Consider the following 13,705-nt stretch of genomic DNA (forward strand, 5'->3'; position numbering starts at 1 on the left):
CCTCTTCCTCACCCTTCCACCTCCCGCCTCCAATTCCACTGGTCAAGGACAGTTGACATAGCCCAAAGGGACAAACACATTCAGTCTGGGCAGGTAACAGGGAGGCTGCTCCTAACAGCGCTGCATCACCTCCTCCTTAATTTGTCACATTGACAGTCTCGACCACACGCATTTACAAGGACTGCTTTGACTCACAGCAAAGAAAACAAAGTAAAAGTACAAATGAAAATGCAATATGATAATAAAAGTAATTTCTTTCCTTCATCCATGACCAAGGTCACATCTAAAAATCAAACTTATTTAGCAAATGACCTTCATTTGATTAACATTTAAACAAAAATGGATAAGGTAAATAATGCCTCACACAATAAACAGTGTCTTTCCCTGAGTCTTTTAACTCAGCTTTGTAACATTATCCAAGCACCCCATCCATTGCCAGTGCATTTTGCTCTTGAGTGATGTTAAGCTGCAACTGATAAATAGGTAAAATGACAGTGCATCGTTCCTCCTCTTAGGTGAATCTGTCTCCATTAAACTGTCTGAAAAATCCCTCAGTGTGGTTGCACCCCCTGCTGGCAGCAGGCATATAGTGTAGTCTCTAAGGTCAGATTGCACAGTTCCCAAGAGGAAACCATTTTTCCTGGTCAAGCAACTTCTCTTCCAGTTTGATGTTTGTTGCAGCCACAAAAGCCTTCTTGCTCTTCACTGTCACTTCCAGCACCATCCCATACAACAATGGGACATAACTGTACTCCAGCTGTGAACACAAGGCAGATATTTTAGTTATCAAACAGCTCAGCATTCAGAACATTCAGCAAATAATTTTAGGATTTTTTCAGGATTTTCTTTTATATTTTATTTGACCCTGTTAAGGCTTCACTTTGCAGCATAAAAGGGTAATAAGACACTGTCAAGTATGTGGGGGGGCCACTGGTCACTGCTCTGCTGGGTTCAGCACTCAAAGATCACATCAGACTCACACAGCGAGGGGAGCAGTGCCGCAGGCAGAGCTCACATTAAAAATTAACATAAAGCAAAGTCAGAATGATTTTGTAGAACTTTGAGTGACAGCACATCATCTCGAGAGGCTCCACATGCACAAAAAAATCATGGGTTTTAATATTATATATATATATATATATATATATATATATATATACTCATTTACTCATTTTGTACAGCAGGGTATGTTTCATTGTTTATTTGTAAAGATTTCAATTTATTTGATAAAATTATAGCCCATCTGTAAGACATATGTACTTGGACCTGCATTAAAAGATTTTTTTGTTTTGTCCACCTGGGAACTGTAGAAACAAATTATGAGTGGAAAACCTGTTAGGAAACAGCAACCTAGTTACAAATTCATCAGACAGGAGCAACATTGCCATTCATTTGAGGTTGTGTATCTGTCCACCTGATGAATTTAAATCCAATATTTGCTTTCTTTTAGTTCTGATGTTTATCTCCATCAGCTCCTGAGGGAAATCTTTGCCTCTTTAGTTGCAGAATGCTCCACTGTGTTCCCCAGCTGGTCACTAACTTTGTTTGCACTATTTCTCAGAGTGACTAAGTGTTTTTCCTTGAGTAAAACATGTTCATATTGAGGGTAGCAGAGAGGGTGATGTACCAGTTCATTGAAGGTCGGGTTGTCATTATTGCGGACCACCTTTGTCTTCCTCTTGGAGCGCTGCTGAGGGTCTGGTCTCAGATATGTGACCACATAGGCGTCAGGGTTAGAGCCGTTGGCCAGCTTCTGTTGAAAACAGAAAAGTTGCAGAAAGAGCACATTTACTATGTTTGCTTTCCTCTCGTTTAAGGCTCCAAACAACACAAAATGATGAGAGTGAAGCGAACTTACAACGTTCTTCAGGTGTTTTACCAAGACTGAGAGCTTACAGTTAGTGTAAGAGATGTACAGCTGGATCTGAGGACGGGCTGCTGCAATAGATCAGTGAATCAGTGCCAGTAAATCATAGCATAGAATGTCTAAAATATGAACTATCATGAGAGTTTCATAACATAACACAAAATCAGCCTTGACATTCAGAGTATTGCCTTCAGCATGAAGTTTTCTTTTCATATAAATCTTTGATCATCTTTTTTATACACCCACTTTTTATTTAAGAGCGGGAAAATACCTTTTGACACACTTTCTTGAACTATGCTGGGGCCATCCAGGAACAAGCTGCAAACGAATTCATTCTATAGGTGACAGGGTGAAGTACGTTAACAAGTTAGAGGCCGGTATGACAAAAGATCACTGAGCGAAATCAACCAGTGATGCAGAGTGTGGCAAGAGGAACTTACTCCCTTGCACGGTCCCTCAAAAAGCTGTTTTAAGTATTTATTAAGCAGAGACATCTTCCTGGCTGGGGTGAATGACATCTTATACCAGCTAGGAAACCTTTAAGGGAGATAGAGTGAAGACATGTATCAAATTATGTTGTTACTGTGAAAAAAAAATGTAGCAGTGCTTCAAAATAAAATAACCATGGTATGTGAACCTGGATGTGTATATATATTTTTTTACTTCACTCACTGAGGCAGCATGGATTCAATGAAGTACTTCTGCAGCTGCTTATGGATTAGCTCAAACTGCCCGAATGTCTTCTCACTGTTCAGAAAACCGTCATCAATGGTTACTCTCAGGTCATAGAGCTGCAAATCAAACAGAACAAATTATTTCACTAGGTTGCAGCAGAGTGAATAAATGAGGGCAGACAGTTGATAAGCCCGGATCCCTGTTGAAGCTCCCACACAGAAAATTGTTGTCCATGTTCTTAAATAGCTGTTTCCCAGCTAACTTAGTCCTCTTTGGTACCTGACCTGCACTCTTAAAATCTCCTGAAAGAAGGCAGAAGAAGTGAATTTCTGTGTTTATACTGTGGAAATAAAACAAGCACTATTAGCACTCAGAAGCAGAGAAAATTACATGTTCCCACATGCTTATATTTGACTTTTGATCTATTGGCAAATCTATGTGCTTCTGCCACCAGAAAGCCTCTTCTGATCAAAAGGAAGTGAAATGCAAACAAACACCAGTAACACTCCTCAGTCGACTGGGGAATAGGGGAAAGACTTTCTAAACACAGCACCACTGCTTAGGAAGTGTTAAGTGACAGCAAACGCATACAGTCAGCTGATTGCCAGAGGTTATTCCTCTCTGACTAAATGTGTGTGAACTTGCTGTCAGTTTCAGGTGTTTCATCAGCTCCACTGGCCATTAGGAACTAACACAAACCTCTGTGGTGCATCAGGCAAAATCTCTCAGTGACATTTAAACTAAGGCCAGCGTTTTCTGTCTGAATTACCAAAGCACAAAGGGCAACATGCTGCCTCACCACATCCTTTCCCTTGACGCTGTATCCCTGGATGACAGCTTCTTGAATGTTGGAGCTCGGAGTGGGGATGCCGTCCCTGGTTAGCGGTTCCTGTTTCTTCCCTTGAGCCATGTTGTGTGTCAGGAAGTTAAACTTGACTGCAACACAGTCCATGCTCTCTTTGATCTTCCTGCATCAGAAAGTATATAAACGCTTGCATCAAGCATCAGATTAATACAACTATAGAAATAAGATAGGAGATATTATGAAGAATTTGTTTAGTTAAAAAGACAGATTGTGTACATTTGTATGTTGCACACTAAATTACTTTGTAAAGAAGGATGTGGCCTCCAGGTCAGTGTCATGAGGTCTGAGCTTGTTCTGGACATATTGCAAGTCATTAGAGTCCTTCAGTTCTGGCATACCTGCATTTAGCATCTGGAAACCACAATCACACCAAGAATCAAAAGGTTTTATATAATATTATCCATTTTCAGATTTAGTTTGATGTTACTGTGGTAATGTGGTAGTGTAAGGTCTTACCAGCTCCAACAAGCTGAGTATCAGAGCAGAGCGCTTTCTGATTATGTTGTAAGCTTCACAGCAGAGCTCCACAAAGCGATGCAAGCGCTGAGGCTTCTGCCCTCCGCCTGTGATGAAGTGCTGCATCTCAGATGAAAAGATGAATGGTGACCGGTCCCTGACATTGCAAACGACAGTGGGGGAAGGCTCTTGTTAATTTCTGTATCTCTCTGCTACACAAACTACTCTTTTTGATTTCAAAATGCTGCTTGCCTTTTTATTGACTTGCCTTTTAAAGCTACCAAACTTCTGTGCATTGCCCATAATCTTTCCAAAGTCAATGTGGAACATGTGTCCACTGTGTTTCAACATGATGTTGTCGTTGTGACGGTCACAGATCCCCAGGATGAAGGTGGCCACGCACCACCCCGCACACGAGTGGATGAAGGTTGTCACAGCCTGCCCATGCACAGTGGGAGAGTGTTACACAATGCAACAAAAACATGTAACCAAAAAACTGAATAAGAGTATTAAGATATCATAGGTTTCGCAGTGGTCTCAACCTTTTCATAGTCTTCTTTTGTTTTGTTCCACATGTGGAACCATTTCTCCAGTGTGTCCTCGCGAAGGGTCCCACTCAGACCCCACTCCTGTTGAATCTTCCCCAGTGTAACTGCATCTGGAACCACTTCCACCAGACCTGATGAGCACACACAATATAAGCCTAAGCAGTGAAAAAACTTCACAGCCACAGAGACACAAAACAAAGGGAGTTAATAATGTACATTCAAAAAATCTAACAAATAAATCAAACTGACCCTGAGCTCTACCCGTAGAAAGACACCTGTAGGTGATCATTCGCAGGTCCAGCCCCTCCTGGAGCCACACTGTGTCCATCACCCGGACTATCTGAAGTATCAGCATGTCCTGACGCAGGTTATCTCCTGTCTGAACAACACATTTAACTGAGTAATGACAGCAAGAGAGCATAAGTGCCTCAAGTGGCAGTATGTGCAAGCTGTTCTGTAACTGACTGTGATTTTTTATTTCCCCTTGAAGGGAAATAGGAGAAAGACTACCTGGATCGATAAAGTACCAAGCTACTACCAACCTTGCAGATGACACTGATGTTCTTGGCCAGTGGGTCAGTACAGATGAATGGGATCCCCAGAGGAGCAGCATTGGAGTTGTAGAACTTACAGGCCTGTAGTAACAAATCAATATGAGTAAACAGTCTTTGGAAATGGTGCAGTGGCGGATGTATATTAAATAAGAGTGATAATATATAGCTGTATGTATTGTGTAACATTCTTACATCCACTTCTACTCCCTTTACACGGGCTGCAGGATTCAGTGGTAGACAACAGCTGATCCCATCTACGAAGAAGTCATCAATTGTGCACTTTTCTTTGCTCAAAACACTCTGCAGAAAGATGCATAAAATGAAAAAACTAACAAAATAAAATGCACAGTTGCACAGCTTACAGTCATAAACAATGAGCCAGTGAGTGAGTGCATACATGGATGGGTGGATGTCAGATCCATTTACAGACCTTACGTCGAGTCTTGTCGGCAGTGCGAACCTTTTCAGCAACCTGTACAAGCAAGGACACCAGGTGGGTTTCACGCTCCAACTCCTGCCTCAGTGTCCGGCCACAACAGTTCCGCAGGGCAGCCTGAATCTTACTGTACCAACTCCTATAGTACGGATCACTGTGGGCATCCTCCAGCAGCCTGCCAGCATAGAGAACATCAGTAAATGTGCTGTACATACTGCAGTGAAAAATACTGAGCATACAAAATAATACAAAAGCAAAGAAACTGTCATTATGTTAAGGGGGTTTTGACATTTTCAAGTGAATGAAACTACAAGTGTGTTCCAAATCTACACTTCCCCAGTTTGATGTCTGACTCCGCTGCTCACCAGTAGAGTTGCTGGGTGATTCGAATACTCCTCATTGATCTCTCCAACAGCAGCATCACTAGTGGTCCATCCAACTCCCACTCACTCTTCAGAGCCTGCAGGACATGATGACTGATTATACATGTCATACATAACATCAAACTACTCAGAAATCTACAAAGTGTGCCACCTGTACTGCTAATACTGGTTTAGTCCTGTGCTGAAATATTAACTTATAAAGCTAAAGATGCTGTAAGGACAGAATGTGCTCAGAGTGTGTAATAGTGGTGGATTGTTTACCTGGACCAGCTGTGGCAGAAACACCTCTAGTTCTCCATCTGGTATCTGTTCAAAGTACTGAACTGCAGCTCTCCGCACAGTCTGATCAGGAAAACTGACAAAGATGTATTTAGTTACCAAACAAGTCTGATGGAAACCTGTTTCATAGTTGTGATCATCATAAATGTAACTTTGGGTTACTGCCTTGCTTGTTGCTAATAACCTCAGATTGTTTTCAACTCTGTGACTAACAGTTAGAATAAAATAAATAGGCCATTTTCCATGTACTCTATGTTATCTGTTTTTGTCAGCCTTTGTGGCTTTGCATAACACCCATGTCCATTTTCTGTATGTGAACCCAGTGTAACCTGCCTGTCACTGAGCAGGAAGAGAGCCTCCTCAGGGAGATGGATGGGCCAGTTGTCTACAATAGTATAGATTTCTGTCAAGTATTCAGGGTTCCACCGGCGGGCTCCACCCAGCAGAAGGTGGAGGAAGGTACTTCCTTTGTCAGCACAGTGACGCTTTTCCCAGAGGAAAATCCTCTCATTTTCTGTTAGACTGAGAAGAAGAAGAAACTGCGTTTATATATGTTATATTTTATACAGAAAGATACAAATAAATAAGAGAACTGAATTCTTCTTTTAGAAATGAAAACATCATGTATGTCCAAAAAGATGAATGCTGTTCGTATACATGTACCAGAGTTCATAATATAATGTGTGTTACTTTCTTCTACTCACAAGCAGAGGCAGTGCTTCTTAGAGACATCCAGCATTTTCTTTTGCAATTCCTCACAAGGCTGAGAGAACACGACTGAACCAGGGAGAGCAATGGGTCTCTGATACATCCAGTTAAACTGATCTTGAAACTCCAGCTGGAGGCAAAAAAAGGATGATGAATGATGAGTGGAATGTTGTCATTTGTGTTTTAGTCAACAGGGGGCAGAGTTGTTCAATGTTACTCACCTGCAGTATGACCCCGATGGCTTGTGTGTGGCTGTCATACAGGGCAGGCGTGGGAGGAGCAGGCATTGCAGCCATCGCAGACATACTGAGCAGAAGTGTCCCTGATACCAGAGTCCTAGACACACAGAGTACACAGTATGTCACCAATTACTGTTTATACCAGGTATTATCAAAAATCTTTCATGTACAAGCCCAGTGTGAAAGGTAACACATTCTAGCTAATAACAACAATAACCTACAGTGATTAGCAGAATCATAGTTTATTGGGTAGAAGATTAATGGAAGTAGGTTTGACTCATACTCAAAATTAAATCAGCTTTTAAAAAGACAACATTCATTATTTAAGATAAAGAAAATAACTTTAGCCACACTAAAAGTGATTTGAAAGCTGTTACTGACTCAGCAGTTCTTAAGCAGGGTGACACATTGTCATCTTTAACAGAGAGACAGTTGAATTTAGAATATGGTTTATTCATGTGGCACCAGCTAAAATCCTTCATGCTGCACCCTGACTGTTGACTGTGGCAACAAAAGAGAGTCGCTCCACAAAAAAAAAAAAAAATCATCATTATTCCTGACATGTAAACCATAAAAGTGACTGAAATTTTGATGCATTAGTTATCAATCCACCAACTTTATAGAAGTGCAATACTGAATTACAAATTTTTGAGTCCTGCTTTGATCATCTGGAATCTTTGAACTCCTATGTTCCCCTCAAACCCCTTTCAAATCTGTCCAAATACTGTAAACAAAAACTTAATGAGATGGTAGAGATGAGAGATGTGAGCCTCTGTTGTAGGCGACATACCTGTTGCTGTAAAGGGGTAATACAGCCCAGCCTAAAAGCTCTGGGCTCTTTCCTTTTTTTGAACCTCTGAGCTGAAATGTCAACATGGTCTCATATGGCAGCTCTTTTACTGGAATAGGGAACACCATCCTAAAATCAAATACATACATATACAGTCATAAAAATGCATTGTTTGCTGATTTATATTATCTCAAATCTTCTTCCTTCCTCTTTTTGTGTAACTCTCTTTAAAAAAAATATTTTCTTTTATTGCCCACAAATCTGTATCAAAATGAATTGATATAGATTATTTGTCATGTGCACAACAGACCTGTACAAAAACAGCCTGAATCAGATGGTCACTTAAAAGAGCAAGGACAATAAGTAAAGTTGACACTTAGCTGAATCCACTTCACTTTTGTTTTCAGTGACAATGTAATACTTATGTGAACAAGGAAAGGGGAAGTTGAATGTGATAAAAATGACATTTACAACCAGAAGACTCTACATTATCTTAGTCTTACATGCGGTTACACTGGATCTTGTTTCCCAACGACAAGGCCGTGCTGATATTTTCAGAAACGCCGGTGTCACAGATCTTCGCCCCTCTGTACGTCAACTCACAGGAAACAGAGAAGTACTCATAACTAAAAACAAAAAAGAAAGAGCAATAAAGATGTGGTGCTCATACCAGGGATGTGGTTAACCTTCATGTCTGTGTTCACATATCTGTATGTGTGGACTGTACATACACACATAAAAATGCATATGTTTTTATGCGACCACAAATGCACACATACGTGTTCAGCCAGATAAGCTCCAGTTGGTAGAGAGCAGAGATGTTGAATTGGCAGATTTCAGTGTTGTCCTCAACATCATGGGTTTGCAGGTTGCGGGGTACCTCCTGACCCCTGAAGTCTGACTGGAAGTTGTCAAAAAAGATTTGCAGCACTTTTAGCAGCGCCCTGTGGAGCATGACCATCGCTAGAGCATGGTACAAAGAAAACATCATATCAAAATGTTAATATACCAAATGGATAACGTTAAGTCCCCTTTTGAACATTTATAAGTAGTATACAAATATTTAATACATGATGATAACATGGTTCATAACACACGTTATATGATGTCATGTTAAAGTGTTGATACAGTACAGTACAGTTGTACAATGTTTTAATTATAACTCATCCTATGAAGCCATATTGTATATTATTACAACAGTTTTTTTTACTATATTGTCATTCATTACCTGTTCATAGACCAGCATCCATATGGATGTCCACAGGAGGAGTTATAGTTGTTGAGAGGTGCATTAAAACTGAGAACTGCTTACAACTTAATATAGTGTGTTATAAATTATCCATGAAATAATATATACTGCTTATAAATGCTAAATAGCAGGACTTTTCACTGTTCACTCATTTACTAACCCTTACATAACAGATACTCAGTGGTAGATACTCAGTAGTACACACAGGAGTAGTGTACCACAGCAGTAATTTGTGCATATAGAAAGTTCACAGCATTGCATTGTTAGTGTGAGCATACTGTGACAAAGCTATAAATACATACAGACAAACTCTAAACACAAGAATGCTGCAATCACTACTCACCACTTTCACGATCAGACATCTCATCAAGACTCTGTAAAAAAAAAGATAAGGAAATACAGCTTATCAGTTGATCAGTGGAGGGAGGAGGTCATCGTGTTCTTCCACACTACATTTTTGGTGTCAGAATACCTTGGCCGAGTCATGATAAAGTAAGAAAACACAGCAGAAAGAGTGTTCTACAAAAAGAAAACAGCGGCTTAAAGCAGAGTTCAAAAGTGAACACACCCTAAATAGGAATAGGGATTACTGTGCACTCTGTGAAAAGTAAAGTGTAGTGAATGTATGTAATATCCTACCAAAGGGTTGGGATTGAGCCTGTTGAGCCAGCCAATGGCATCCTCTAACTCTGGACACGAGAGCCCACACAGAAGATTGCTGATGGTGCGAACATGGCCCACAAGCACATTAACGTCCATCCCAGACTACACATATGATGAGATCAGACCCAAGAAAAGAAAAATCAAATACTGATGGATACATGAGTGAGCGAAATAAACAACAACAAAAAAATGGTTATTTTTACTCACGTTACTTTTCATTAGCTCCGACACCTCTCTGTTGTAGCTACTGACCATATCCTGCAGGCTCAACCTGAGAGAGGAAGAAGGTTAAACACACACAGATGATAAACTGGTAGGGAGCCACAAACTCAATCTACCTTTCCTACTGTTTTCTACAAACAGACATCAGTTGACGGATGAACCACTGAACAGCTGTCGTTGTTACTGACACAGTTTTGTATGAAGCTTATGTGGGATGCAGGACTACTTGTTGGCTTACTTGCAGGTGTTGAAGACACAGGCGGGACGCATGAACTGGTATACTTGGCATGGGGTCCTGTCATCTGCTGCCTGAAACAGAAGTTGAAATACTGATTGCTTTGTAGGATTGTGGCAGGTTTCATGTGGTGATTTTGAGATATATATATATATGTAGAATCACTAAATGGCAGTAAAATTTTTATTTTAGCTTATTCAGCCCATGACTACTAATACAAAGACACACATCAGGTTAACCCTGCTATTTCACTACCGCTGCTTAATGCCAACAGTCATGACGTTATGTGTAAACAGAACAAAGTCAAGAACTCAGGGTGGAGGTTTTTACAGCTACAATAGCCCTGATGATAAGAGGCTGGGCACGGGCCCTGTACTGGTATATGTGAGAGCAGCATTTCAAGACTAAAGACAGGCCACCCCTTCTTAGTAAATGATCTATATTGTAGTGGAACAGAGAGGAGTTGAACTGACTTACATCCCTGACCAAAAGGTGTTTGAGGCTGTTCATGTGGAGCAGTCGCAGGGGGACTACTAGGTTATACTTGTAGTAGATCTGAATGGTCTCATGCATGCCCAGCAGTTCTTCACTAAAGAGACATATAGGAAAAGACATACAGTGCACCAAATAAAACACACCATGATTGAATAGAGCATTGTAGACTAGATAACATAATTCAACATTCATTTCTGGATGAGTGACTTACTTTCGGAGGTACTCCTCAGAGTCACAAAATTTAAGAACGTAATGCTCGCTTGTGCTGGGAGTGCGGTCCAGCAGCTGGAAGATTTCATCAATCAGACTCTTCACTGTCCTGTTCACTGGAGGAAAGACAAGAGTTCAGAGTCCACACATTTCTGCCAACATCTGCAGGGACTTAGGAAAGATACTGTAGTGTACTGTATGACAACCATGGATCAAAAAGTGTGGTATTACAGACAACAGACACTGTTGTAAATATTACATACATTTTTAACAAATAATAGGTGATGAATAGGATTTGGAGTTAGGGTGGGGTGGGTATAATGTCTACATGCTCTTCCTGAATCAAATCATGTATTCTTTATGCCCACAAATTACTTTCACCACAAACATTATGTTGTACATTTATCTCCACACTGTGACAGTCGACTTTCTGTATTTTCCACTGCATTAAGATTGTCCCTTTTACCACCAGAAATACAGATGTATTAAAGCACTGCTTTTGCTCTATATTCTCATGTCCTCATTCTGTCTCAGTACAGATGGACTGCAGTCATTTTTAGTACCTCTGCATAACTGAGGGTGAGGGGCTAGTAAATAAGTATCTTACCGGTGGTGGGGAAGGGGAGCTGGTGATTGTCCCACTCAGTGGCCACACTGACAGTCACCTCCAGCTGCTGCAGCAACGCAGGGTGGATGTGTAACACTCGACTCCATACCATACCTGAGTTATGAACACTGTCTGTGTGTTTGTACCGTGACATCAGTCTGCTGGTAGTGATGTTAAAGACAAACAGGTTGCTAATGTTAAACTGAAAGTATCATGACAAGTATTTTCTTTACCTTCATATGAACAACATGACTCATTTCATCTCACTCAAGGTACAAAAACAATGTTGAGCAAAAAGGGCAAAAGCAGAATTCTTTCAAAATATGCATATTGCTTTGCCATAGAGTTCATCACATACAGACAAACTATCATGTTAAGATTATTTTTAAGCAACTAAAACTACAGAGGATCCAGTTACAGAAAGTTACACTGATGACAAAATTAATACTATGACATACAGAAGACAACATTTAAAGTTCTGTAACTGCTCAGTACATATGGTATTTTATATGCATCTAATTTACATGCCAAAAAGATAATGGTGTAATCTTGAAAAGTAAACTACTCTAAATGTGTAAGAAGTTTGGGGATCATTCTCTTACTTGGAAGTTGCGTCACAAAAAGAAGCCAGCCTCTTGGTGCTGCCTTGTGGAGTATCTATTAGTTTGATTGTCCAAGGATCCTGAAATGAAAAAAAGACAAACTTTTTCCTCTGATCTTGCCACTTTTAATTTGGGTCATCTAATTTGGCTGTCAAGGAGCTTTTTGTCTCACATACTCACATGATTCTCTATTTCTGTCCTGGAACGATTCAGTCTGTGAGTGGGCTCAGGGAGCGCACAGGAAAACCGCTTTTTGGTTTTGTCAAGGGGTACGTGTGTTCTGGGGGGGACAGGAGGGGCCGCACTGGGAAGCCTGGGTCTGGGTGGAGGGGGTGGAGGGGGGGCACGGACTGGGACAGGCATGTTTGTGTTGTGACGGTCTGTATCCCCAGCACCATCTCCTCTTCCTCCTTTGCCTCCTCCTCCTTGAGCCCAGAGATGGCCCTGGGGCTGTGGTTGAGGTTCAGTTGGGGATGAGAACCCAGACCAGGTGAGCTCATACAAATGCATTTCATCATTTTCAGGTAAATTGTCAAGCCGCTCGTAAATGTATAATCCTTGTAGATCCTCTCTCAGAGGCAGGGGGAGGTCACTGACAAATGCATCTTGTCTCTGAATTGTTCCATTTTGCCTCTCAGAAGGATCCATCACATCGTAGGGAAAAACTTATACAAGTCCTCTTGGATGTTGGTGGTGTCTCACACTCTCAGTGTGTCTTCACTTCATAGCATGGCAGACTGAAGAACTATGTGATGTTCTGACAAAAAAGAAATCATGAAAAATTTGAAGTCTAAATTAATTACATTAATGTTTGAGACTTACTGCAGGCAGGACAAGTGAGCTGTTTTATGAGTGGAGTCTAACTGAACCTGAGGGTTCATGTTAATGATTAACAACCTTTCAAATCTTAACAGGAAATCTAGCACGCCTCTAAGTCTATGACAATACTTTGTGAAAGTGAAACATAACAGACGTCTTCAAAACCACCATTATCACATCATTATGCCCTGAAGCTTTCATTTTCCATGTGCTTAACCTAACATAACTGAAGTAAAAAATGTTTGTTCAGTCAAAACTAAAATCTAGACTGGTAAGATACTGAATAGAATAAACATTGCAGATTACTAAGTCTCTCACGTTTTACTAAAAACAACTGCTGAATATTCACAGTTCACATTCTAAGATTTGATCCAAAGAACTGAATGAATCTCCTGGTTGGCAACTTACCATCAAAGCTCAGTTAACTGGTGTCTCTCATCCTGTGTCAACAAGGTGAATGCTTGACTGGAACCATGCTCAGCAAGTCAGACCTGTACTACATTTTTTAGAAAGGTTCCCATTTGTGTTTCCTCACCCCTCCCACTATCCCTCCCTTCCTCCTCCCCTTCCTACAGACCAACAACAATGTTCCCTCTGCTGGAGGAAACAGAATATTACATGTGTGTATGTTCTGGTGGAGGAGATAACCTTGTTCCACTTAAGATGAATATTAGGTTACACTATATCACATTTACAACAATCTGGATGTATTTTAAATGTTTTTATTTTTATTTTATTAAGGCCTTCATAAAAGAGACCAAACTAAAACACTACCACACTATACTGTAATGTTGTGCAGTAAT

The 13,705-nt window shown here is 40.6% G+C and overlaps 1 protein-coding gene across 4 annotated transcripts; it reads right to left on the reverse strand.

Moving 5' to 3' along the window:
• Positions 1 to 229: 229 nt before the first annotated feature.
• pik3c2g (phosphatidylinositol-4-phosphate 3-kinase catalytic subunit type 2 gamma) lies at positions 230 to 13,435 on the reverse strand. 4 transcript variants are annotated; one of them, XM_051073275.1, is made up of 33 exons: positions 13,311 to 13,435; positions 12,264 to 12,840; positions 12,084 to 12,163; positions 11,482 to 11,639; positions 10,876 to 10,990; positions 10,647 to 10,758; positions 10,173 to 10,243; positions 9,920 to 9,983; positions 9,689 to 9,814; positions 9,393 to 9,423; positions 8,580 to 8,763; positions 8,304 to 8,426; positions 7,801 to 7,929; positions 6,993 to 7,107; positions 6,768 to 6,901; positions 6,397 to 6,585; positions 6,046 to 6,139; positions 5,767 to 5,861; positions 5,396 to 5,576; positions 5,158 to 5,265; positions 4,954 to 5,046; positions 4,661 to 4,790; positions 4,406 to 4,542; positions 4,132 to 4,301; positions 3,864 to 4,020; positions 3,649 to 3,758; positions 3,342 to 3,510; positions 2,540 to 2,658; positions 2,308 to 2,404; positions 2,139 to 2,202; positions 1,859 to 1,935; positions 1,628 to 1,753; positions 230 to 757 (listed from the first exon to the last, which is right to left on the reverse strand). In XM_051073275.1, exons 2-33 carry the CDS (start codon positions 12,729 to 12,731, stop codon positions 605 to 607), a joined length of 4,179 nt encoding a protein of 1,392 aa, XP_050929232.1. In that variant the 5' UTR covers positions 12,732 to 12,840; positions 13,311 to 13,435; the 3' UTR covers positions 230 to 604. The 4 variants fall into 4 exon arrangements, with proteins under 4 accessions (XP_050929232.1, XP_018521847.1, XP_050929231.1 ...); XM_018666331.2 differs by having other exon boundaries at positions 1,859 to 1,938; XM_051073274.1 differs by having other exon boundaries at positions 11,482 to 11,642.
• Between the last annotated feature and the right edge of the window lie 270 nt (positions 13,436 to 13,705).

Source organism: Lates calcarifer, linkage group LG10 (assembly GCF_001640805.2).
Source record: "Lates calcarifer isolate ASB-BC8 linkage group LG10, TLL_Latcal_v3, whole genome shotgun sequence".
NCBI lineage: Eukaryota > Metazoa > Chordata > Actinopteri > Centropomidae > Lates > Lates calcarifer.